This window comes from Scheffersomyces spartinae (assembly GCF_019049425.1).
Source record: "Scheffersomyces spartinae strain ARV_011 chromosome Unknown scaffold_1, whole genome shotgun sequence".
In the NCBI taxonomy this organism is placed as follows: domain Eukaryota; kingdom Fungi; phylum Ascomycota; class Pichiomycetes; order Serinales; family Debaryomycetaceae; genus Lizanozyma; species Lizanozyma spartinae.
In genome coordinates this window covers 505,434-532,130 of record NW_025065048.1, presented here as the reverse complement: position 1 = coordinate 532,130, position 26,697 = coordinate 505,434, and the positions used below count along the sequence as shown (strand labels likewise).

At 37.3% G+C, this 26,697-nt stretch overlaps 11 protein-coding genes and 1 non-coding gene across 12 annotated transcripts; 7 read left to right on the top strand and 5 right to left on the bottom strand.

Moving 5' to 3' along the window:
• Positions 1-16: 16 nt before the first annotated feature.
• Positions 17-1,333, bottom strand: UTP6 (snoRNA-binding rRNA-processing protein; the record flags this gene model as incomplete). The annotated part of the gene is made up of 1 exon (XM_043191070.1): positions 17-1,333. One exon carries the CDS (start codon positions 1,331-1,333, stop codon positions 17-19), a length of 1,317 nt encoding a protein of 438 aa, XP_043051747.1.
• A 464-nt stretch (positions 1,334-1,797) lies between these two features.
• On the bottom strand, positions 1,798-1,918 carry KQ657_000214. Its single transcript has one exon. It is a non-coding gene; the product is annotated as a tRNA-Ile (tRNA).
• An 873-nt stretch (positions 1,919-2,791) lies between these two features.
• KQ657_000213 (SDR family oxidoreductase) lies at positions 2,792-3,802 on the top strand (the record flags this gene model as incomplete). The annotated part of the gene is made up of 1 exon (XM_043191069.1): positions 2,792-3,802. One exon carries the CDS (start codon positions 2,792-2,794, stop codon positions 3,800-3,802), a length of 1,011 nt encoding a protein of 336 aa, XP_043051746.1.
• An 84-nt stretch (positions 3,803-3,886) lies between these two features.
• On the bottom strand, positions 3,887-4,366 carry CTR2 (low-affinity Cu transporter; the record flags this gene model as incomplete). The annotated part of the gene is made up of 1 exon (XM_043191068.1): positions 3,887-4,366. One exon carries the CDS (start codon positions 4,364-4,366, stop codon positions 3,887-3,889), a length of 480 nt encoding a protein of 159 aa, XP_043051745.1.
• Positions 4,367-4,621: 255 nt separating this feature from the next.
• Positions 4,622-5,254, top strand: KQ657_000211 (uncharacterized protein; the record flags this gene model as incomplete). Its single annotated transcript, XM_043191067.1, has 1 exon — positions 4,622-5,254. One exon carries the CDS (start codon positions 4,622-4,624, stop codon positions 5,252-5,254), a length of 633 nt encoding a protein of 210 aa, XP_043051744.1.
• Positions 5,255-5,626: 372 nt separating this feature from the next.
• Positions 5,627-7,840, top strand: GCD6 (translation initiation factor eIF2B catalytic subunit epsilon; the record flags this gene model as incomplete). Its single annotated transcript, XM_043191066.1, has 1 exon — positions 5,627-7,840. One exon carries the CDS (start codon positions 5,627-5,629, stop codon positions 7,838-7,840), a length of 2,214 nt encoding a protein of 737 aa, XP_043051743.1.
• A 426-nt stretch (positions 7,841-8,266) lies between these two features.
• On the top strand, positions 8,267-9,754 carry ERG1 (squalene monooxygenase; the record flags this gene model as incomplete). Its single annotated transcript, XM_043191065.1, has 1 exon — positions 8,267-9,754. The coding sequence occupies one exon, from the start codon at positions 8,267-8,269 to the stop codon at positions 9,752-9,754; it is 1,488 nt and encodes a 495-aa protein (XP_043051742.1).
• A 359-nt stretch (positions 9,755-10,113) lies between these two features.
• On the top strand, positions 10,114-11,376 carry VCX1 (Vcx1p; the record flags this gene model as incomplete). Its single annotated transcript, XM_043191064.1, has 1 exon — positions 10,114-11,376. The coding sequence occupies one exon, from the start codon at positions 10,114-10,116 to the stop codon at positions 11,374-11,376; it is 1,263 nt and encodes a 420-aa protein (XP_043051741.1).
• Positions 11,377-12,950: 1,574 nt separating this feature from the next.
• PCL2 (cyclin) lies at positions 12,951-13,826 on the top strand (the record flags this gene model as incomplete). The annotated part of the gene is made up of 1 exon (XM_043191063.1): positions 12,951-13,826. The coding sequence occupies one exon, from the start codon at positions 12,951-12,953 to the stop codon at positions 13,824-13,826; it is 876 nt and encodes a 291-aa protein (XP_043051740.1).
• Positions 13,827-14,053: 227 nt separating this feature from the next.
• On the bottom strand, positions 14,054-15,718 carry TCP1 (chaperonin-containing T-complex alpha subunit; the record flags this gene model as incomplete). The annotated part of the gene is made up of 1 exon (XM_043191062.1): positions 14,054-15,718. One exon carries the CDS (start codon positions 15,716-15,718, stop codon positions 14,054-14,056), a length of 1,665 nt encoding a protein of 554 aa, XP_043051739.1.
• Positions 15,719-16,490: 772 nt separating this feature from the next.
• Positions 16,491-17,372, top strand: GCF1 (Gcf1p; the record flags this gene model as incomplete). Its single annotated transcript, XM_043191061.1, has 1 exon — positions 16,491-17,372. The coding sequence occupies one exon, from the start codon at positions 16,491-16,493 to the stop codon at positions 17,370-17,372; it is 882 nt and encodes a 293-aa protein (XP_043051738.1).
• A 166-nt stretch (positions 17,373-17,538) lies between these two features.
• KQ657_000204 (Chk1p) lies at positions 17,539-25,323 on the bottom strand (the record flags this gene model as incomplete). The annotated part of the gene is made up of 1 exon (XM_043191060.1): positions 17,539-25,323. The coding sequence occupies one exon, from the start codon at positions 25,321-25,323 to the stop codon at positions 17,539-17,541; it is 7,785 nt and encodes a 2,594-aa protein (XP_043051737.1).
• Between the last annotated feature and the right edge of the window lie 1,374 nt (positions 25,324-26,697).

The window sequence follows — 26,697 nt, the reverse complement described above, 5'->3', positions numbered from 1 at the left end:
GTTGGGTGAAGAACGATTAAAGGGTGGGTAACTTCTTGATAATAGCCCTAATAAGTTCAATGATTGGTGAATCTTCTTGCTCCTGTTGTTGTTGTTGTTGTTGTTCATTGACATCTTGTACATTAGATAAATATTGCGTTTGCAAATAGTTGATAAACAATTTAGTCAATTGCTCCTTATCAAGATTCAACTTCAGCTTGTATGCTCTAAATTTGTTGACAGACAATTGTAATACTTCCGATAAGTCACTTGAATTAATACTGGTGGTTCTTATAGGGAGGGTGATATCTATCAAGTAAGTTCTCAAATCATCTGGATATTGAGCTTGTAAATATTGAATCACATGCGAGTACAAATGATCTTGATTCAAATCTTCATATTTATCAAAAAGGTTCAAGAACCGATCACAAATCTGGAATACTTTATCATCAACATTGACATTTTGAGGTAAATTCTTTGTGAGCTCTGGAATCGACAAATCAAAAACAGTTAATGCAACATCACCCCGCAAGGCAGGATTAGTCTCTGGATTACCCAAGATATTCATATCAGCTTCTGGTAACAGATTTAATTCTTCCTTCATGTCTTCTCCACTAGGTAATTCTATAGTATCTAAGTTGAAATCATCGTCAGCAACATTAGAGTCTTTCAATTGTTTCTGTAATTGACTTTCCTCGTTTTGTAAGTTCTCCAATTGCTGTTTCTCAGTAATTAACCCTAATACCTTTCTTCTGGCTAGCAATCTCGCTACAAAGGTCAATTCAAACTGAGTGTAGCTATACCACAATTCAAATGATTCGGGGTTTAATCTAAGAGCTCTTTGGAACAATGATCTAGCTCCCTTAGCATTAGCATTAGTTTCGAATTCATATTTTGCAGCAGATAACCATGCATCGACATTTCTGGGTTGTAATTGTAATAACCTGGAATACACCTTATATATAATCTTAATGGCGCCGTTGGATTTAGCGAATTTTAAATATTGAGCCCATAGTTCTACCTCTGCCGGGTATCTTCTAGTACCTCTATCCATAATGAATAAAATTCTTCTAATACCAGCCCAATCACTTATCAGTGGTTTCGTATTGATGAGTCCACTCACTTTACTGAGTCTGTTATATCTCTTTCGTCTTAACTTCTCTAAGTTCATTTCAAAAGAAGCATATCTAATGAAATCTTTTGGCTTACTCCCTCTACCTTGAATACGGTGCTCAAAGTCTGTTCTTCGTCTCATAATCATGGTGATTTCTTTCTTGTCAAAGAGTCCCTTCTTCTGTAAGTCTTCAAGTTCAGGAACACTTTGTTCTAAGTAGTATCTAACTTTGTCCGACATAATGCTGCTTGTTAATAAGTTGCTTCCTGTTCGACAGTTAATGTTTCGTCACTGTGAGAGTTTACGATGTATAGTTATTAAATGGGATGAGATGAGATTTTTCACTTTAGTCTTATGTGCACACCAGAAATAATGTCAATACCTTTAGTACCTGTAACGTTTCCATAAGTCTGGATAGATAAGTTAGCTTGAGGTTACATGACAATTATGGCAAGAACATCGCTTTCATAATAAAAGTTACACTATGAGTGTTATCATAAACAATTTATACTTTTAAAATAGACTTTAGCATAGAATAATACCCATATTCTACATTTTCATTACCCTTTTCCAGAATAAAATCAGCTGAAGTAACTAAACCCAGACTTAGGCCAAGAGCCAAAACACTACTCGTGTTAACTAACTATAGTATACTCATACTCCTCTCTTAGTAATTCATCATGGGCTGCAAAAAGAGAAGTAAATGCTCCAGGAGGGGTTTGAACCCACGACCGTCGCGTTCCTCACACGACCGTGACCTATGGATAACCATATCGTCGTAACACGGCTATAAGCACGAAGCGCTAACCTCTGCGCCACTGGAGCAACATCTACCTCAATGAGAGTCGAACTCATGACCAACCGCAAAAGTTTCCAAATGCGATCAGTTTAACCACAAACACGACTACGAAATTAAACCCTTAAATTTAAAACATCACAATCAATTTTCAAATTCTAATCACGTGTGCATCTTATATGAAGGAATATATTTTTGAGGTTATTCCGTTTTAAGTAGTTTGCCATGAACGTAAGGAATCCTCTCTTTAGATAAACCATACACGAATGAGTTTAATACACCAAAATATAACAAACTGCTTGAAATTTAGTGATCATTGCATTGTATTAGCAAATCATTTTCAATGTCACACAAGGTTTCATAATGTAATATTCGGTCTGAATCTCAACATTTTTGAAGGAATTAGTTATATAAAGCACTAAAACCAAAAATGTCTACCTTTGAAGAATCATACCAACAGCTAAATGCGCTTGTTGATAAGAAGGTGAGATAAGAAAGTCTACCTATTTTTCTTAAATTGATTATAAGTATTTCTATACATTATTAATATTGCTATTCATTGGTTTAATTATTCAATAGTATTAGGAGCAAAAAACCAATTCGGTAAAATGTAGATAATACAATAGAATTGAACTTTTCTAAAATGCAGATATTAATTTAAAATTATATAAGTAAAACAATAAATGCCCCTAGTACCAACCATCTTAAAACTTTAAGGGTATTAAGTCAATGTACGCTTACTACTTAAATTTGCACCCATTGCATTCACAGCCACATAATGATAATTTTCAACCGAGCTAGTACCAAGATTACCCCACAGTTCGCACTCGGATAAAAGAAGAACTGTTGACTTCGCAGCCAAATAAAACTTCTGAAGGTTTCTTCCTCCAAAAAGGATAAGCATGAATAAAACAGTGTTCGTATCCGGAGCTACCGGATTTATAGCACTTCATATTATCAAACAATTGATCGAAAGAGAATATGACGTTGTGGGCTCTGTAAGAACAGACGAAAAGGGTCAAGATCTCTCTCGCAGGTTTGGTCCAAAATTCGAGTATGAGATAGTTGAAGATATTGCAGCTGAGGGGGCATTCGATGAGGCCATAAAGAAACATCCTGAAGTGACGACTTTCCTTCATACTGCTTCCCCCTTCACTTTTGACATTAAAGATGAAAATGATCTACTTGTGCCTGCTATCAATGGAACAAAGAATGCCCTTGATTCCATCATAAAATTTGGTCCCCAAATCAATCGAGTAGTGATAACGTCTTCTTATGTTGCAATATTTGACGGTAGACGTGAATTCAAACCAGATGCAGTGTTCACTGAAGAATCATGGAATCCTATTACGTATGAGGACGCAAAGAAACATCCACAATTAGCATATTGGGCATCAAAGAAGTTTGCTGAACTTTCTGCGTGGGATATAATTAAGGAAAAGAAACCCAACTTTTCCTTAACTACAATCAATCCCCCATTTGTCTTTGGACCTCAAGCATTTGACTCAGAGATTAGAGACACATTGAATACATCGTCAGAGATAATAAATCAAATACTTGGACTTCAACCAGAGTCAAAGATCCCAAAGATATTCTCCAGTTGGATTGATGTTAGGGACGTAGCTAAAGCACATATACTAGCCTTTGAAAAAGATTCAGCAAAAGGAAAGCGTTTACTTGTCCGTTCAGGTCAATTTTCATCGTTTAAAATAGTTGAATATTTGAAAGAGATTCCCCAAATAAAGGACGCACTTCCTGAACCTGGAATCGGTGATCACGAGAAGGCTATAAGAAGCTTGGCTACTGTTGATAACTCCAAAACAAATAGTATTTTGAAGCTTGATTATATCAATTTACATGATAGTATTATTGACTCTGCCCAGCAGATATTATCTGTCCGATCCAAACTATAGATCTATATAAGTTATCACTTTGATTGCAATGTTACCATAATAAACGAATTATTTTTTGTATTATCGTACTCTTAGAAAAAATGTCTAATGACATGCTAATGACCGTGGAGTAGCAAGTCCTGAGCCCCAAAAGAATTTACCCAAACCAGCACCAAGAACAATGGCAATCCATAACCAACCTGAGTATGTCATGAACACCAACATCAACAAGAATGAATAACCTACTTGGATACCGTAGGTTATAGCTTGTTTCACTCTAAACTGTTTGATTGTTCTTGAATCAGAATCTGGTGCTATTCCAGCGACGTTTTGAAGGTTGACTACTTCCCAATGAGACACATATGCCTTCAACAATTCATATAACATGGTAATTATCACTATGGCAAAAAAAGATACCAAAAACTGAGGTAACGTCTTGATATGCCACCATTTAAACACAACACATGTGTTCTTCCAATCCCAGGTGAAAAGCATGTTCATCAGACACATGTCTTCCATGGGCATATGAGGATCCATGGGCATATCATGAGATTTAGCAAAGTTATGGCGGCTTGAATGGGACATAACGGGTGTGAATAGAAAAGCTGTTTAAGGGAGGAATATAATTAGGTAAAAGTGCCTTAGTGTGTTTTAGTCCACCCGCGAATCAAAAGTCACTACAGAATGAGCAAATTTGGCACCACGCCATGTTAGTGAACTAATCAGAATTGAATCTGTGGTATACAGAATTAAAACTGTTTTAACACTTTTGTATCCTTTTGTATAACTGTGTTAAAAAGATTTAGTTTCTTAACCTCTATATATTTTTAATACTTTCTAATGAAGATCCCTCGTGCAGAAGAGCTTGAAGCTCACTCTCAATATGTACTCGCAGAAGGTACTAAAGGGTTGTGGTACGGAACATTCGGGGCACTTGTGCTTCAAACCTACTTGAAATATGGACAACCAGCTAAATATAAGGTGATGAATCCCTCAGTTAGGGCTGCCATTATCATCTGTCCCGCGATTACTGTCAGTGCCTTGTGGGCTGATTTGGGCTCTGTGGAATTCGATAAACGGATGTATTCGAGTATCTATTCTGAGCAAAAGGTCTTAAAAGAGTACCAAGACTGGAAAGCACTCTCAGCTAGCGGGAAAACTCTACAAGTTCTTGATGACCATAAGAATAAAGTGATTGCTACAACATGGGCAGGTTCTCTTTATTATTTCAAAGCTAAGATCTTTAGTAAGTCCTCGCACATCCCTCAACCTCAAAGATGGGCCAAGTTTCAGACTTTAGCTGCTGGTTCGACAGTGGGTGCGGTTGCATTAGCATTAGGGTTATATGTTGCGGAGGGGTCTCGTCGTAAGGCCCATGCTGAACTGTTAGCTAAAGCACCTTCACAAGAAGAGATTGATAGATTGCAACAAGAACATGATTTAGAACAATATTTTAGTGCGACAAAGAAGTGAAACATTTTAAGCAATGTAACAACAGTTCCACCACATTGATAACATCAGCATTATCAACTTCTTCCAATTGATCCCCTACCATGTACCTGTTTATCGAGGATACTTGCTGCATTGTATATATATATATGTTATGGAGTTTAATTTCCATAATTACCTGTACATAGAATATCTAGCATTCTCATCATTAGATCATAGGTTCAAGCGAAAAGAAAATTTTTAGACATATGTAATCGTTAGTACATGGTTTGATTATAAGCGTTCAATAATAGCAAAGATTTCTAAATATAGTCATCCAGTTGACTCAATTCGTACTAGCGCTTCATTCCACATATATATCTGATTAGTTTTATATAAGATATTGTCTTACTTCAAATGCCACCAAAGAGTAAGAAGCAAAAGGAAGTAGTTCAAGATGAGCGTTTCCAAGCGATCGTTTTAACCGATTCGTTTGAAACTCGGTTTATGCCGCTTACTTCCGTTAAACCTCGATGTCTTCTTCCATTAGCTAACGTTCCTTTGCTTGAATATACCTTGGAATTTCTTGCTAGAGCCAATGTTAATGAAGTATATTTAATGTGTTCATCCCATGCTGACCAAATCCAACATTATATTGAAAAATCCCGTTGGAATGGACCTCAATCTCCATTTCATATTACAACAATTATGGCATTAGAATCTCGTTCGGTGGGTGATGCAATGAGAGATTTAGATAGTAGAGGATTGATTTCAGGAGATTTCCTATTGGTTTCAGGCGATGTTGTCACCAATATTGATTTCGAGAAAGCATTACAATTCCACAAGCAAAAGAAAGCAACTGATAAAGATCATATTTGTACAATGGTATTAACTCCTGGAAGTCCTACCCATAGAACAAGATCCCCTGTCGATCCTGCTACATTTTTATTAGATAAAAAGACAAGCAAATGTTTGTTCTATCAAGGAATCCCCACCATAGAGAGTAAAAAGAAATCCGACATTTCCATCGACACTGAGCTATTAGAAGATGTCACAGATATGGCTCTTCGTAATGATTTAATTGATTGCCATATTGACATTTGTACACCTCATGTGCCTCAAATTTATCTGGAGAACTTTGATTACCAACATCCAAGAAACGATTTTCTTAAGGGTATTTTAGCTTCTGATTTATTAAGGAAGACAATTTACGCATATATTATTGGTGGTGATGAGTACGCAGCCAGAGTCGAAAGTTGGGCAACATATGCTGCAATTTCTCAAGACATTTTGGCTAGATGGTGTTATCCACTTGTTCCTGATTCTAATCTTTTAGATACCAACACTTATTCATACGAAATCGGTCATGTCTACAAGGAAGACAAAATTGTGTTGGCCCAGTCATGTAAGATAGGTAAATGTACTGCTATAGGAACTGGTACATCTATTGGGGAAGGATCCAACATTTCAGACTCTGTTATTGGCAGAAACTGTCTGATTGGGGCTAATGTAACTATTCAAAATTCTTACGTGTGGGATAATGCTATTATTGAAGACGATGCTCAAATTAGCCATGCTATTATTGCGTCTCATGCTACAGTTAAGAAGGATGCATCATTATCTCCTGGAGTTGTTGTTGGGTTCAACGTTGTCATCGGAGCAGGCAAACATATTCCTCGTCACACACGTCTTGTGGAAAGACCAATAATACGGAACGAACAATTTGGAACAGAAGATTTCAGTGAAAACGAAAATAGCGACCACAGCGATGAAGACTATAATCAAGTGGAAGAAGAAGAAGAAGAAGATGATGATGAGAAGACCATGAAAATTCCTTATGTCTCAGTGCAAGAAATTGATGTTGTAGGAGATGAAGGGGTTGGATATGTTTACCAATCGGAAGATGACGATGAAGATGATTACGACTCCGACGATACTACCGCACCTAATTATCATGGCATTGTATACCAATTGAAGACATTGAATATTTCGGATGATTCTATTTCCAGTCTTTCGAGTCGCCATCGTGGAAAGCACAGCCGTTCGCACTCAAGATCTCGGAGGTTTTCTACAAATTCCGCAGTGTCTGACACATATGGAGATGCAGATGATGTAGAGGAGCACTTTGATCTGGAGGCATTTGATACTGTGAAACGTTCTGTTGACAATAATCACGAGCTTGAGTCCGCTATGTTGGAGTTAAACACTTTAAGAATGTCTCACAACGCCTCTTATCATGATGTGCGGATGGCTACAACTAAAGCTCTTCTCTACAAAATTGCAGCTTTGATTGATACCAACATTAGTAGTGCAAAGGAAACAGCCACACGCATTTTCTCAACATGGGGTCCCATGTATACCAGACAGGTGTTTAACGATGAGGAACAAGTAGACTTGTGCCTAATCTTGCAACTTCGGATAAGTGAGATGGATCGTGCTTATAGTCGAGTAATTCTATTCGTGGCTATTTCCAAATTATACGAGTTGGATGTCCTTGAAGAAGAAAATATTATACGTTGGTGGGAGTCTCCAAGTTCTAAGAATTCAGCGGACTTAGAGTTTGTACGTGAAGCAACAGGGCAATTTATTGCCTGGCTTCAAACTGCCGAAGAAGAATCGGATGATGAGTAATAAGTGCATATAAATATACGGAAAAAAGTTATACTAAATAATTACAGCTACAATTTTTGAACAATAAAATTTCAACGTTGCTAACGTTGATAACGCCATAAATAACACAGCCATCTTGCTACAAGCCATACTGGTACTTTGATGAATGGTACAGTACCTGGCCTTCGTATACGAAATGGTCCGATGGATTTTTCACATGGCACGATTGGTTAAAGCACGATCGAAAAATCTATACGATATGCACTTAGACGTGTGCAGATAATATATATAGAAGTAAACTTCATCTCTAGATTAACCAAGAAGAATAAGCTCCATATAAATCGTGCTCTTGCGACACTATTGATCTACCCTCTATTAGTTAACGTTATTGTTTATCCTTCTGTGTTGGGTTAAATATATTCATTTGTAGCGTTGTCTAGCATAAATATGACAGAAAGTGACAGTTATGATGTGATAGTTGTTGGTGCCGGAGTGGTGGGTCCTACAGTTGCCACAGCCCTAGCAAGACAAGGTCGGAAGGTGATGATTGTGGAAAGAGACTGGTCTATGCCTGACAGAATTGTTGGTGAGTTAATGCAACCTGGAGGATTGAAGGCACTCAGAGAATTGGGGATGATCCAAGCTATTAACAATATCGAGGCCATCCATGTTTCTGGTTATTATATCCTGTTTGGTGGTTCTGAGTTAAATATTGATTATCCTGAGAAAACCGATGCAAACAGGACTAATCAGACTATTCCTGTTCCAGATTGTGTCAAAGATGATAATGATAAAGTACTCACGGATTCTACGATTAAATCCGAAGAATGGGATAATGACCCAAGAGTGAGAGGTGTTGCATTCAGACATGGAGAATTTCTCATGAATTTGAGAAAGATCACCAAAAGCGAACCTAATGTTACTGCTGTTGAAGGTAACGTTACCCAAATGATTAAGTCCCCAGATGATCCTAATAGAGTTATTGGTGTTAGAGTGAAGAAGAATAAAGATGTATATGAAGAGTATTATGCTAAAGTGACAATTGCTTGTGATGGAATTTATTCGAAGTTTAGAAAGGAACTTGGTGAAGATTATGCCCCTACTGTTGAATCGCATTTCGTTGGGTTAAGTTTAATGAACTGTGACCTTCCTTCAAAATACAGAGGTCATGTCGTATTGGGAACAGAGCATTTTCCCGTAATAATTTACCAAATTTCTCCAGAAGAAACCAGAATATTATGTGCTTATAAGTCCACTAAAACTCCACCTCAAGCAGAATTATACCAATACTTACAATCAAAAGTTTTACCTGGGTTACCCAAACCCATTAGACCCTCATTTAGTGCGGCATTAGAAACCCGTAAATTCAGAGTCATGCCTAACCAATATTTGCCTGCTAGAAAGCAAGGTCGGGATTTGAAAGGATACATTTTAATTGGTGATTCTCTCAATATGAGACATCCCTTAACAGGAGGCGGTATGACTGTTGGATTAAATGATGCGGTTTTACTTACAAAATTACTCCACCCAGAAAATATCGAAGATTTATCTAACCAAGCTTTGTTGGAGAAGCGGTTGCTGCAATTTCATACCAAAAGAAAGAATTTGGATGGTGTAATCAATACATTATCCATTGCTTTATATTCACTTTTCGCAGCCGATTCCAGACCATTAAAAATCTTACAAAAAGGATGCTATCAATACTTTTTACGTGGAGGTTCATGCGTTTCTGGTCCCATTGGATTATTAAGTGGGATGCTACCATTCCCAATGATTTTATTCAATCATTTCTTCAGCGTGGCATTCTTTGCTATCTATTGTAATATAGTGGCACGTGGACTTCTTGGGTTTCCAATGGCTATTTACGAAGCTTTTGAAACATTATACACAGCCGTGGTTATCTTCACCCCTTACATTATTCGGGAACTTATGTAAAGTACTGAACATTAATTAATTAGTTCAGATATACATATATACAACAATAGAAACGTTTGAACGTTAGCAATTGCTTCAAGATGAAGCCCGTGAATGAGCACTCACAACCGAGAACTTCCTCGTATACACCCTCGGATGTCAGGTATCTGCAAATGGCACCTTCGGCATTACTAAACTAGTCGCGCCTCAACTTCCTTAGTCCCCGCCCCTACTTTAACAAAGGAATTCCAAACAATACACAGTACAGCAGGGAAACTTACATTTTAACCTATGATGAAGCCTTTGTTTTGCTTTATCCAGCTTTCATCCGACCCTTCTCTTTAATAATAATTGCAAGGGGAACCAATAGTACTAAACCAATGCCTAGTCTTGACACTCCCCTTTTGCGGTCTGAGCCTGCTTCATCATCTGGTGCGCTTGTGAGCCGTCTGCTTAATGAAATTAAACGTACGACCGTGTTGACTTTCAAGTCTTCTCCAGTCAATTATCTTGCAATCTTTGTTCCTATTGGTATTGCAGCTGGTATACTCGATTGGTCAGCCAATGCTGTTTTCTGGATTAACTTCCTTGCAATTGTTCCATTGGCCTCAATATTAGCCTTTGCTACTGAAGAATTGGCCGAACATGTGGGTGAAACCGTTGGAGGCTTACTTAACGCAACTTTCGGTAATGCCGTTGAACTTATCGTTTCAATTATCGCTTTGAAAGATAACCAGATTCGTATTGTACAAGCATCAATGCTTGGTTCTATTTTATCTAACTTGTTATTGGTGTTGGGTTGTTGTTTTATAGCTGGAGGCTTCACTAGAGTGCAACAAACTTTTAACCAAACTGTTGCTCAAACAATGTCTTCATTGATGGCATTGGCTTGTTCAGCACTTCTTATTCCTGCTGCCTTCCATGCCAGTTTACCTACTACAAAAAAGGACGATGATGGTTTCCCGGTTCCTGGCTCCAGTGACCAATTGGTGTTATCACTTTCAAGAGGTGTTTCAATTATCTTATTGGTGGTTTATATGCTCTACTTGTTGTTTCAATTGAAAACTCACAAACAATTATTTGAAGAACAATCCAATGAAGGTGACGATGTTATTATTACTGCCTCCACTTCAGAATCTTTTGAAGATAACAAGACCAAAGAACCTTTACCTATTGCTAGTTCCTTCACAGTTCTCGTAGTTGCTACAGTTTTAGTTTCATTATGTGCTGATTACTTGGTTGGTTCTATTGATGACATTGTTGAAAGTTCCGGATTATCCAAAACTTTTATTGGTTTGATAGTCATTCCAATTGTTGGTAATGCTGCTGAACATGCAACTGCTATTATTGTGGCTATGAAAGATAAAATGGATCTTGCAATTGGAGTTGCAGTTGGGTCTTCATTGCAAATTGCATTATTCGTTACTCCATTCATGGTCGTCGTAGGTTGGATTTTTGATGTTCCAATGTCACTTTATTTCTCAACGTTTGAGACAGCCATTTTGTTTGTATCTGTTTTCATCTCCAACTTATGTATTTTGGATGGTGAATCCAATTGGTTAGAAGGAACCATGTTGATTGCTACTTATTTAATAGTGGCCATTTCCTTCTTTTACTACCCCGATTCTGCTGGAAACTTGTAAAAAGGTTTTTCTGATGTCATAACATATACGCCAGAAAAAATTAAACTTCGGATACCATGAAAATAAAATGTCTGTAGTTACAAAGTATATATCTTTTACTATTTCAGCTGCATATTATCACCAATAGTGTTGCAACAACAACACATACCAGAGTTTCATATAAAAGACTCATTTGTAAACTTCAAACATCCATGAATAATTGTCTACGTTGTAATTATAACTGCAGTAGAGTTCGTGGTAGTAGACACTCGATTAGATTGGCATACTCTGGATGGAATTTCTTGGTCAAGTGCTTCACAACTACTACTAGATTCATCATTCTTGTTTCAGGGGTACGCCATAAACAGATGTCCTACGCAAACCACAAATGAGACGAAGTGTCGCACCAGAACGGAATGGTCTATTTTATAATCCTCGCTTACCACTTTGAGAATATTAATGATGTAGGTAGATCGTCTGATTGGGTTGCAGGATCCATTATCGGAAACATACAATTAACGGTACATGGAATATATCAGACAACTAACTAACCTGGGCTACACTAAACACCAAAAATACATAAATAGACAAATTCATAAACAAACAAGTGAATAAACAAATAGCTGAACAATGATATGTTGGGAAGGAGATGCCACAACGACTTGAATAACTGTCTCAGAAACAATAACACTTGGAGGAACGAATGGTTAAATTTCACTAAACCATTATGGTTACCATAACAAACATCAAGTAGCTGCATAATTTCAAGAATGGTTCCATCGAAAAAGTCTAGATGATATTATTGTGAGGTAGTTGACAGGATTGTACACAATTCCTTCATAACTCCGGGAACACGAAAGAAATTTGTAGCTTCTCAATTCGTGTCGTGGGCTATGAAACAAATCGCGTCCCAGGAGTTGCAAAGTTATGGATACATTGTGTGCGAGGGAAAAATACTAACAAAAGTAACATGAGATGCATTGTAGTACCATAAACAATATCTCTACAGTATTATATTTACCGTTATGGCCGTTGAACAAGTAGTAAGCCTGGCTATGCTATTAGGTCAAGTATTTAGAAGGAGTAGTTAATAAACATGAATACCTTAAGGCAGACAGCAGAGCAACCTTTCACCATGTTATGTATGTAAGACACTGAAAGTAACTACTAATTCCATAAATTATCCCAATACGGTGCTCTATTATTAAAAGTACCACCTTTATGTTATCATCACCCTTTGGTCCAGTATCACAGAACTCAACCCTTCCTTCCCCATAACGCGCGCGCAAGTACAAAATACGGTTTTAGTGAAGAATATTTTTTTTGTTGCACAATACATTGTTACCACTTCCCACTATGGGTACCTGTTTCCTACTTGTGCAAGACACCATTGTCATCACCCCTGACACCGACTGGGTTTTGTACTTGAATATGAACCACTTTGGTGTATTATATATGGAGACGTGAATACCTTGGGAATTTTTCACATTTTTTACATTACAGCCAGAAGATATCTTCATACTAAGACCCAATTACATTCCTTCTACTTCTTCTTAATATATTTCCACTCCTTTTATTCAATAATAATCTTAATTATGTCTGACAAAGAAGCTTTGAAGATCTTCTCCAGAAAACCTGTTTCTGATGACATGATTGAATTTCTTGTGGCTACTACAAATTCTACCATTCAAGTCAAATCGTCTTCTGCTCCTACATATTCAAAAGTAGATGGATCTCGGATGGATGTTATGGTAACTTCAGTTCCTCGTGGTTATGTTAGCTTGACTACATTCATTAAGAACCTTATCAAACACTCTAACGTTCAAACCCCTACATTAATGGCTACTTTGGTTTACCTCAATAAAGTGAGAAATATCTTACCAGCCAACGCTGTTGGTATGGAGACTACACGTCACCGTATCTTTTTAGCATCTTTAATTCTTGCTGCCAAGTCTTTGAATGATTCAAGTCCATTAAATAAGCACTGGACTGCTTACACTGATGGACTTCTTAGCAACCAAGAAGTTAACTTAGCCGAACGTGAATTAATCAGCTTGTTGAAATGGGATATTAACATTAAGGAACGCGAATTGCTTGTTGCCTTACAACCATTCTTATCTGTAATCAAAGATCAATTGCTGGCAAAGTTGCAAAGAGAAACAATGGAGAAGGCGAACTACTACAGGATGTCCCATATGTCATCATCATCTTCAAACCCTACATCCAGATCTTCGTCTATCAACTCGTTGGCTTCCTATAGCTCACAATTATCGTTATCAAACTCTTTGTCTTCGCACTCTTTACGCAGTCAACCATCTTGTCACGATTTATACAATAATGGCGTTGGTAACTCAAAGAGAACACCATTGGGCTCTAAATCACTCAATACAATTTCAAAGCAACCAATTCGAGTCAAGAGATCTCTCTCTAGTGACTTCAATCTTGCTGAAGCAGGCCAGATTTTGGTTTGAAGTGGTGGCTTTGTTTTAAACTGATGATGATTGATAGATTTTTGGTGTTTTAGGTTTCTTACATTGTGTTTTATTTCATGGGTTTTATTCTTTAGGTTTCTATTTTATTTATTTTTCAAGAACAATATACGGGCATAATTTCATTTTACATATGTTATACATTGAATGTTAAAGATGTAGCAAATATCAATTATTCTCTATAACCTTACTATACATTACCGTCTTGCTCAATGCTGATGAGGGTCTTCTTTTGGTGGTTCAGGATGAACTGTGATCATGGTATCAATTCTCAAGATCGAGACACACGCTTCCAAAGCACTCTTCAATGATTTAATCTTAGACATGGTTGGTTCCAAAACTCCATGAGTCATCTCATTAACAATCTTACCTTCAATTAAATCTAACCCATAGTATTTGTAATTACGACGTTTGCTGTCGTTGGCTTGCAGAGCTTGCGAAGCTGCGTGATAAGTTCTCAACTTAGACACTAAATCAGAACTATCTTTAGCAGCATTGTTTGCCAAAGTCTTTGGAATCACCAATAAGGCATTGGCAAATTCAGCAATTGCCAATTGCTCTCGGGAACCAACAGTAGTAGCAAAGTTTTCCAAGTAAATGTTTAATGCAGTTTCTACAGCACCTCCACCGGGAACAATCTTCCCAGATTCTAATGTTCTCTTTACCACAGATAAAGAATCGTGTAATGATCTTTGCATTTCATCTAAGGAATAATCATTGGGACCTCTCAAAACAATCGAAGCAGAAGAATGTTGTTTGGTGCCCTTGATCAAAATACATTCATCATCACTAATTCTGGTTTGTACAACTTCAGCAGCTTGTCCCAAGTAAGAACTTTCAAATGTTTCTTCACCTTCTAAATTTGATAAACTGTTGACTAAAGTGGCACCAGTGGCTCTTGCTATTCTTCTCAAATCTTCTTTATTGCATCTTCTAACAGCCATGGCATTGGATTCCACAAATTCCTTCAAACATAAATCATCTATTCCCTTAGTTGTTAAAATGACATTGGCACCTGATTTCAATATCTTTTGTATTCTTTCAATGATAATTCCATATTCTCTTTTTCTGATCTCTTCTAATTGATCAGGATCTTCGATATTGATTTGAACACCCATGGCCATTCTAGCCTTTTGTAAATTGATATCTAAACAGGCAATTTTTGCGTTTTGAATAGATTTGGGCATGGCTTGAGAAGCAACAGTACAATTTAAAGCATAACCATCAATAAACATCGATTCAGTTGATGATTTCCCATGAGCCTTTAAAATGTTGACAGCCTTAACAGGATACTTGGTTTCGCCTTTAGAGTTAGTAGTTTGTACAGCCAACATAGCATCAACCACCATTTTGGAAAAGAAATCAGAATCACTACCAATAATCTTTGAACTCATAGAGGTCTTAGCCACATTGATTAAAGTATCTTTACCCAATTGATCTACGCTTTGTGACAAACATTCATTGATATAACGAATGGCCTCTTTAATAGCCAATCTATAACCATTGATAATAGTTGTAGGATGTATTTTATTTTTCACCAATTCATTAGCTCTCTTTAATAATTCAGCTGCGATGATGACAACAGATGTTGTACCATCTCCAACTTCACGATCTTGTTGTTGGGCTAATTCCACAAGAATCTTACCAGCAGGATGCTGGACATCTAAAAGAGATAATATAGTGGCACCATCATTGGTAACTGTAACATCTCCAATATCATCAACTAACATCTTATCTAAACCAACAGGACCCAACGAGGATCTAACAACGTTGGCAACGGATTGAGCAGCCAAAACATTTTGACTTCTAATATCATCACCACTAATCTTTTCACCCCCTAAGAACAACGTATCAGAACGTGCGGTAGAAAACATCCTGGATCGTCTTAGAACTTACAATGGTGGTTAGAGGTATTTAGTTGGTAGTAGATCAACGGTGCACTTTAAGTGATAAATTTTTTCGTTAGTGAGGTCGCGGTAAAGACACGACTTTGGAAGATTCCATACTCAAGTGTATCCAGAATCAAGGATATCTTCGACACAAACCACAGCAACATTTACAAGTACAAACTCAATATGAAGAATAATATTTACAAAAGCCAGTTAAGCTTAAGCACAAACTTATTGTGTAGGCCACATTCTTATATATATAAAAAGAATGAATGACTGTTGCAAATGGCGGCGAAGATTTATCACGTGACACACTGACTAAGGTTGACTAGTAAGTACGTAATCATTATATATCTTTCGTAACTTTTCGACTGCCAAATATACCACTCATAATATACTAGAATCTGGATGTTGTGGTCAAACCTTTGGTATTGTAATATCAAATTCATTGACAAGCATCAGGATAAGATTAACATTTGTTCCCCTACCCCTCACAAATATGTTTTGATGTTGTGTCCAGTTTACGTTGACCTGGTTAACATTTGAACTTCTAAATGGTGGCTTCAATCACATCTCCACATCAACTGCAATGTGTTCCCATTTGAATTTTCTACAACAATTGTATCAGTTAGATCTTAAGTAGTAGTCTGAGCACCAAAGAACTGAAACTTCTTTGCAACTTCTTTGTGTATTTTGCTTTCATTATATATTGTAATTCACACGACAACTAATTTGGTAGCGCATTATATGTTCTCCAATGTCAAGTTCAAATGTAAACATCACACAATTAATCCAAGTTAATCCAATTCGTCCTTCTCGACACACTAAAATACTTGAATTGATTATCACCAAGAACATGATCTCCATTAATTGTGCCAAAGGCGCGTTATCCACGTCTATGCGGGCTTTTGTCTTTGCTTCGGTTCGTACAATGGGTACCAGTGCTGTTTTGGCATACCCCTTAACTAAGACGGCAAGTAGTACTAAGACTACCACTGCTGCTGTTACTTCATTGAAGGGACAACTTAAGAAGGAGAAGGAGAAGTTGACTAAGTTGAATTCTAAGTTGAAGGCCAAGGAATCCGCATTGAAGACAAAGCAAAAGGAAAGAGCTGCAGATGCTAAAGCAAAGGCAGCTGCTAAGGCAAAACAAGTACAAACAAAACAAATAAAAGCACAAGTTGTTCGTAAAGCCACCAAAACTATCAGGGGTATTAGTCCTTTGAATGCGTTTATTAAGGAAATCACTGGAGGTACATTGACTGATAAAATTAGTAACTGGAAGACATTGGCTAACGATGAAAGAACTATTTGGAAGGAGAAGGCTGATGAAATCAACGCTAAAACAGAACAAGTTTTCAAACCAAAGCCCAAATCTATTGCTTCAGGTTACCAAAATTTTCTTGCTGAAGAACATTCTAAGGATAGATATAGAGATTTGGCATTTGGGGACAAAAGTAAGCAAATTGCAGAAAGTTGGAGACAACTTTCTGAAGAAGCTAAGAAGCAATACAACACACCTGCTGATGTACAAAAGAAGGCAAAGGAAGCATATGATGCTTGGGTTCAATCAAGAGTCGATGCTTATTTAAAACACAAGGCAACCAAGAAGGAAATTGCTGCTTTTGAGTCCAAGTAATCTTGATACTAATGATTAACTCAACTCTCTTTCACTTTTATTAACGTGTGAATGTGAATACTATAAGTTGAATACAACATTATTACTTCGTATTAATATTATTCTTGTCATATTATTCTTGTCATATTATTATTATTATCATTTGTTGAGAATAGTATTATATAGTCTATTCACTGTAAACAGTCTTTCCTATCTTGGTGAGCACTCTTTCTAATTCACTTGGTAGAATCGGTTTAGATATAAAATCTACCATTCCGCATTCAAGTGACCGTTCTCTATCTTCACCAGCAACATTAGCTGTCAAAGCTACAACATGAGGTAGATAAGCTTCTAAATGTCTAGCCTTTAATTCTCTTTGAAGTTCAATGGTAGCAGCTATACCGTCCATTCTAGGCATTTGAATATCCATGAATATAATGTCATATTTTTGCTCCTTCTCCAAAAGGGCATATAGCTTCTCCAAGGCATCCACACCATCTTTAGCATGGTCTACTTGATAACCAAACTTTTTCAAGTGTTGAGTAGCTACCTTGGTGTTGATGAAATTATCTTCTGCTAGTAAGATTCGAAGTGGGTACCTTTCGCCAAGCTTAAGTATAATTGGTGCTTCAACTTCTGGCGGTGGTAGTACATCCTTGAGACTGTCACCAGTAGATAATGTGAACTGTACACTATCATCGTCTGTAGGCGTAGGGAGTTGTAAGATGGTCATACCTTGGACCAGCGACAACCCATTAGTAACAATAGATGACAATTCCTTTGACTTCAAGTAATCTTTCAACAACCCCAATACCTTAGCATCATGATAGGGGAAAGTTAGAATAACTTGTTCATCAACAAAGTTATCATTAGCAGTGGCCATATCTCCAAAAGGCGCAGTCATATACTTGATTCCTTTTATAAGGTTATCATGTTTCTTCAAGGTATCATATGATCCACTATCAATAAAGGCAATAGAAAACTCATCTAAGTTCTCTCTAATTTCATTAAGATTTCCAACCACAGATGCCTCAATTCCCCAATTCTTAAGAGTGATTCTCAAGTCTTCCCGTATAAACTCGTGAGTATCGCAAATTAATACCTTCCCGATAGTCAGCACTTGTTGTGGAGTGAATTCTGGAGCTTGCCTTAATTTGGCTTCAACATTCAATATAAAATAGAATGAACTACCAACACCGCTTTCACTTTCAAATGATAATTCACCACCCATTAATTCTGCGATTCTTTTAGAAATAGCTAATCCAAGTCCACTACCACCATACACTCTTCTTGAGGATCCATCTACTTGAGAGAATGCACCAAACACTTTATTCCGAGCTTCTTCAGGAATCCCAATCCCCGTATCCTTAACAGATATGGTTAATTGATATCTGTCGTGAATTAAAGGTTCAGCAGCCACTTCCACGATGATATGACCATACTCTGTAAACTTGACTGAATTCCCGACCAAATTGATTAAAATCTGTCTGAATCTGGTGACATCCCCGTTAATAAACTCAATTTCAGGACATTTGTTATAGAAGACCAATTCCAAGTTCTTGGAGTTGGCTTGCTCACTAACAAATTGAACAGCACTTTCAATGCATTCGTTAACAAGGAATGGTGATGTTTCCAATGCAAAGGACCCATGTTCCATCTTAGAAAGCGATAATATCCCATCTATAATATTCAACGTTACCATCGCTGAATCTCGAATCGTTTCCACATATTCCTTCTGTGTTCTGGTCAAGTTCGTATCCAATAAGAATATAGAACATGAAAGTAACGAGTTGAAGGGAGTTCTGATTTCATGTGACATGTTTGCAAGGAAACTTGCCTTCTCTGAAGTAGCATCTTCAGCTGCTCGTTTTGCTATTTCCATTTGAGCATAAAGAGATACTTTCAATAACGATACAGCCGCCTGGGTAGCTAATAGTTTCAACATGTTCATCTTCCGGGAGCCAAAGAAGGGATACCTTGGCTTGTTTTCAAGCTGGCATTCCAAATATATGGCCCCACAAACCCCAGTTTGGTTCACAAGTGGGATACAACACATGCTGGAGCACTTGTTTGTAGCATAGTATAGATCCAGGGCAAATCTATTCTTGAACGTCATATAATCCTTGTCAAGATTAAAAGCCTTCCCTGATTGTAAAGTGTATTCCAAAACAGTGTGGGGTGCTAAATCATGTCTTCCATGCAAAGGTTCACGTAATCCATGGACACTATTGGAAGTACCAATAGCTGCAATGATATTCTCATCATTCTCATTAAGGGCAACCACACCATATTCTACTCCAGCAAAGCTAATGGTACTCTTCAATAGTTTGACCACAATCTCAGAAATGTCTTCAGATTCAGATAAACTTAACCGTGCCTCAACAGCTTTTTCCCACATACTTTCTGTAATTTCATACTCTTTATCAGCCCAGTGCACTCCTCTCTTGGAGGTTGGTACATCACTTTTAGACTCCTTAGCTGCTGGAATCTTAGCAGACAAAATAATGTCGTGCTGTTTCTTAGTATTAGAATGATCATTGTATGTAATGTTATTGATTGCTGTCAACTGTGACGGACTTACAGCAACGGTGCCTGTGCCTGTTCCTGTGCCTGTACTTGATAAAGGTTCATTGTTCGCCACTCCGGCCCACGTATACTTGTCATCGCTCAAATAGTCTCTAAACTGGGTAGTAAGACTTTTGGAGAAAGTATGGTAGTCAGCTGTCTCAAACATAGCTATGGCTACTTGGAGATACCGTGAGATTCTTTTACTCTTTGGTACCTCAGTGACAAGCCAACGAGCACACCAAGCATTAGCCATGGCAGAGTCATACCAATTTCCGGTTAACAAAGAAGCATCGATGGCTTCTTCAAATTTGTCCAATGTCTCCAATGTAGGCGTCTCCTTTGAACCCCGCAAGGCAGTCAATGTTAAGTGCTTTGATTTGAAGTTCAATGGACATACTTCGTGCCATATACAGAATCTTTGATAGATATCTTCAAAGATATCCTTTCTAGCTCCACTATAAGTTTCAGGGTTGTCAATACGAGACCCCTGGATAACTAAAGCAATTAGAAAGTAGCCATGAACATGGATAGTGGTGTTCAAAAACAGATCGAGCAAATCATAAAAGAAATCCAATACCATTGTCACTGCTTGCTCGAATTTCCCGGTATCATGGAAGTATAGCAAAGTAACCATATAGAAGACCAATTGATAATCAGTTGGCTTTTCATCTAACTGACCAAAAATATCCGAAAACAGTTCAAATGTCATTTCACCGTTGAACAATTTCAAACATGAATTTATCATATCTGAAATAAAGTTACTGGACATGCCTAAAGATTTGGCATAATTGGTCAAGAAGGAAACGGCAGAGGTGCCTCCTAAAAATCTATATTCCATCTTGCTGAAGGACATCATAAACTCCATACCATAAGAACCGCTGTTAACAAATGGTGAAGGCGTTATCATTGAGAGCTCTAAAACATTAGTTAAATTTGGAAGGGGATCAACATACACTGCTAAGGTCGTGATGTAAGCCTCATAAACACTTTGGACAAAGGAATAAGGTAAATTTTTGGAATCCAGTAAGAATGATAAGGCTACTTGTGCAAACTCCTTAGCCTGAACGAAACCTGATGAGGTATTCTCCTTAGCCATAGTATTTGCAAGATCAATCAAAGGTATAGCACAATGAGGTGACAGACCTCTTGATGTCATCAAAGAGATAATTTGAATGACAATGGACTTCCGAAGATCATTCTTACCAAGAGCATAGGAGGGAGCTATAATTTCAGATATGATTTCGTAAGCCATAATAACTGAAGACCGTTTTGTTCGTTTCAAAGTCATTAACTTCCGGATTTCATTGACGGATAATATCAATTTCTTCATATGTCTGGAATAAATCTCCTTACACTCTTCAGGGTCCGTGCTAACTTCTAAACCTAATCTCTTTAATTCGTGAACGGCAATGGAAATGGCTTCAGTGGAATTGTTCAACTTGAAGTGGCATCTAATTCTGGTGATAACAGCCAAAGACTTGTCAATGTTGTAAGTCAGTGCCACATGATCTATGAGCTTTAAAGCATCTTCAAACTGTCCCAAATAAAACATATTCTGACATATAGCCAGGTTTACCGACAACATATTTTTAGGATCGATAGTGGTAACAAATTTGCCTGCTAATTCATAATATCTTAACGACATCTTCAAGCTGTATATGGACATGGCATGTTTTCCTGCTTTTAGAAACACTTTATAGTATATTTCCTTCTCTTTTAGACACTCCACCGCAGTCCACGATTTATAAAAGTGATGTGCCATAGCGAAGTAGTTCAAAATGGGTAAAGAAGGATCATGCTTCCAAGTTTTAAAGAACCTTAATCCAGCTAGTCTGTGATACTTTGCCAACTGGTTGGTGGATTCAAGATTTGAATAGAAATATGATCTTAAAGCTGGATAAGCAAAACTGTAAGTGGCATATTTAGTAAGCTGCCAAACTTCAGAATCACTTAAATCAAATGGAAAGTTTTCATCTTCTGAAATTCTGTGGAATGGAATCTTATAGTAAATACTATTGGACATAATAATCCGTCTTTCAATCAACACATTCATAATTTTGAATACTTCCCCAATTGAAAGATTGCAAGCAATTGATAAATCATTTAGTGAGAAGATAGAGTTCTCACATATGATACATGCAAAGTTCAAGACGTCAATATAAGTTTGATAATTGTCTTTGGGGATAGACAACTCAATGAAAGCTTCAGAAGAATCTTGGGAAAAAGAGGCAACAACTTCTTCGTCAAAATTGAAGTCAAAATAAACAGTTGTTAAGGAAGAAAGTCGAAGATCACTTGTACCTTGAGTTGCAAAATTCAATGTCTTTGGTGAAAACTTATAGTTGGTTTGATTATTCCAAGAATTTAAATATTGAATTGGACAAACTTCAACCTTGTTCATTAGAATAATTCCCCTTATCAAAGTTCTGGCATCCAAGTAATTCCCCTTAGTGATCTTGTACACGTTCTCCAATATTGATTGGTTGGATTTCTCTATCTTTGCCCAAGATGACTTCCACATAAGTCCCTTTTCTGTTTCTGGAACCATGGCCCCCACATCTTCTAAATAAGTCCGGAGCTCTTCCTTTGTTCTCAAGCCAATATGGAATTCATGAACATCTGCCTCCAACGCCTTTGTTGCACCTCGAAGCTCATCCATGCTAATAACATCAAGTGAAGATGGTGGACGTTCCTTCTTGTTGAAAACCACAAACATGCAGAGCTTGAATTCATCGGTATTTTGTTGGAAATAATCAAAACATTCATAGATGAATGACCATTGATCTCGAGTACAATAATGGAAATCATCTAAAAAGATCGATAACCCATTAATCACAAATAAGAGATAAAGTGATTTTATAGCATAACGTAATTTGGATTCCTTATTAGACAAGCCATTATTCTTTACGTCATTCCATTGACTTTCAGAGTCTGATGCAGATTGTTCTCCTTGGTCCGACATAGGTTGTTGCTGATGAGGGCCCTGTGATTGTTCATCATCTTCCATTCCATTATACAAATTGGAATATTGAGGACCCAAGAATTCCTTCAAATCAGGGAACATATAAAAAAGAACTCCACCGTCCAACGGTAAGTTGTCAAGTATTAATTTTTTCCACCTTCGTTTGGCTTCCATAGGTTGTCCCATTATTTGGGAGATAATTTGTCTTAAACCATGAACAAAACTGGTATATGTTGAGATCACCAGAACATCATGTTCTTTCCCAAAGGACCAATCACAAATTAACAAGTTTCTCTCTAAAGTTAGTGGCTTGAGATGAGATACCAAATAAGACTTACCTGTACCCGATTCCCCGTCCAATAAAAACACATGAGGTTTGGAGACGTCATCAAGACATTTCTCATAGGTATCCCGCATTTCTTTAAAGGTATCGTTCGCAGAAAACCTGGAACTGGGTGAAATAATTGGAGATATACTCAGTAATTCAGTTTCAAATATGGGTTGTTTCCTAAATCGGTCCCGTAAAGTAAAGTTTGAAATGGCACTCAAATTTACAGTATCAATTAATTGGTTTCGAACCACATGTAAATCACTCATAAGACTGGCAGCTGACAGATACCGTTTTTCAGGAACTTTCTCTAATAATTTCAATATGATAAAATTCAACTTACTTGGGAACCAATTTGGAGCCAATGTCTTTGGAGCAACAGGTTTCCTCAACATTTGCAATCTTACAATTTCAAATGCGTTATCATCATAAAAAGGTAGTTTCCCTAAAAGCTTTTCATACATGACAATCCCAAGGGAATATAAATCCGATTTGTAATCCACTAAGTCTGATGCTAATTTACCATATGTTTCAGGTGACATATATGCCACCAGATCTGGGAATTCTTTAAGGTGTTTGATGCGGAACCCATTCTTAGTAGATTCTGGTTGGTAGGTGAAGGAGAAATCCCATGTAGTCAACTTGATATCGGAAGGGTCAATAGTAGATTTAAGAATACTATGACTTGTTATGCCATTATGAACAATTCCTAATTCATGGATCGCCTTTAAGGTTTGACAGATGGAAATGAAATCATTCAACATCTCAATAATTACATAAGGACTTAACACTGGTGGCGCTTTCTCTAAAGAATGACTGGAGATGTTGTCAGTGTAAGAAGTGGTACCATTTTCTGGTAATGAAGGAATGGAAAGACTTCTACCTGACAGATGCAGTTTATCGTCATTAAAGAGCCAAGCATTGGTGGATAAAAATGGGTTGAGTTGTTGACTGTGAGCAAGCAGAACTTGCAGCAGAATCAGACCAAGGTTTAGAGACAGCGCATTTGCACTTGAAGTTGTAGTTTTATCTTCAACATTAAGCATAACAGATTCATAATTATATGACTTTATAGTAACATATTCATTATCAGGATACACCATCATAAATCTCTTTTGTTGCTTATGTTTAATGCGGGGTTCATGAGTGCTTGTATAAGAATCTTGATCTTCAATAGTTCCTCCTTCAGACATTGGTTCACTGGGTGAAGTATTCAACCCCACGGAAGCATCAGTTGAACAAATTGATGATGATCTAGACATACCACCAAATGATTTGTTAGTAGGTTGAATATTGAACTGAGCATCGGCAGAATGACTTGGGAAGAGCACCCCTGGAAGACTACTAGGGAGCGTTATCGGTATACCACTTGCATGAAACTCTGAAGAATTCTTTTCATAATCAGGATCATCTTCTGGGTTAACCAAGTACTCACTTTTGGCATAATTGTGACACCATACTCTCTTGTATTTTGGTTCGTTACTTCTAGATAGCAAATACCATTCATTTAGGAACCCTGCTATAGATGCGACATTAGAGTTTTGTGCAACGTGATTATCACTATTTGCTTCATTATTATTAACCACAAGAATGTTGGAGGAGAGTCGAAGTATCACTTTATCACCAGTTAAGTTGTGAATAGCATGATACAGTAACATGCACTCCAGCGATTCATGTATAACTAGTTGACTGATTAAAGTGTACCCAGGAACCGAGTCTGGAGAAATGTATGCATAGTCATTATGATAGTTAACACTAGCCGTTGGAATGGCCATGGAATCAAGTTTTTCATGGACATATTTAAAGTGGTCATCCAAGTTAGCGATGTTACGGAAAATAGGCTCGTAGGAACGTTTGGTGAACAGTGACGACGACAGGGTAGAAGGGCTTATTTGATTATTTGTACCACTTGAAGATGAATCACTAGCAAATGAATGCACTGAGGAAGTTGTATCAGATATCTCATCGGTCAGGAATGTCGTCATTGGTGTACTGAGACTTGCATTTGATAACGATAACATTGTTGGTACTCCACCTGAAGATTTCCGTAAAGGGCCTAATTGAGGTTTCATAGGTTTAGAATCAGCATGACGAGTGGTTGGCCCTTTGGCCATTGAAAATGTTGGGCTTGACGGCAATCGCTCCATAGTAGGTCGTTGAGGTATGTCTCTGTTGGTCATGAGGATGGAATCAAATCGAAACCTTCAAGGCGATTGGCTGACCCAACTGTAGTAGTGATAGAAATGATAAGAACGATTTATGTAACTCAATGAGAATGTGAATATTCGAGTCACCCTCAAATAGAATATTATGATAATGCAATAAACACTATAATGTAATTATAAATTGTAAAGAAATAGTTTTGTCTGTTTTGTTTAAAGTAATTATAGGGATGAGCAACTAGTATACTTATTTTAGTTTTCCTAGTTAGTGACTGTCATGTAGAATTCTTTCACTGTGAATGAGATAAAGGACCATACATAGAAGTTAAGCCTAAATTACCCCCCGAATAGATTTTTAAGAACAATATATGCAATCCTGTTCATGAACTGCTTATAATGTAATTTTTAACCTTCATTACTTGTGTTGATTGTGTACGCCTGTGTGCGGTCTTTGTTCGATACCTCCTTATTATTACTGTCTACATTGTCTTTGCTCGGCTCAAACACACAACTACATTCACTAGGTATAATTTTTGCTAACAGAAGAATGCTGACACCGCAGATAATCCGGGCCCGAAGAATTTTTCAAGATAATCACAGACAGCCGGACTTCCATTCTACTCTTGTATAATACTAAGTAGCAACTAATATAAATCGCTTTAATAGTGGTACAAAACAAAGGTCCCCCAGAAAGAGCAAGCAAAAACATTAACCTTGATATTATGATCTCACTGGCTGCCATTTTCTTCGTCGACCAAATACATAAAGCATGTCAGAGTAAGATATCAAGAGATACAAGGCTTAACTCGTAAACATACAGCTAACTCCAAATATTATACTAAAGATCATTCTAGCTTTACATCTTTGGGCTTTATCTCGCGGCATTGGTTGTGTAAGGTCGTACATTGCATTAAGGTTACGGAAGCGAGTGCCGTTTTACCTTATCGTCAGGTGACACAATTCTTCAATACTTCATTTAATTCATACACTAAAGAACGCACAGACGCACAAATATTCGTATAATTACATCCTGTTCTGTATTGGCAAAATATTTAAACTTCCTCGTAATCATGATCTATACGTATCTTCGTTTTCACACTGATGAGCTAACTGAAAGGTTCTGCTCTTTTGTTTGTTAGGTTTGTTGCGATGCCAGATTTTGTTGAAGGTGTCAAACTTCAAAGTTGAACATACATGCATATGCCGCCTGAAAAAGTCCTCTATAAGAAGCCGCCTCGTCGGTGATCGTTCCCGCTATTAAACTTTTGTAGTGCACGTTGCACCATTCTTTATTGGGAAAATATGTAAGGAGCTGCCAGAGGATTG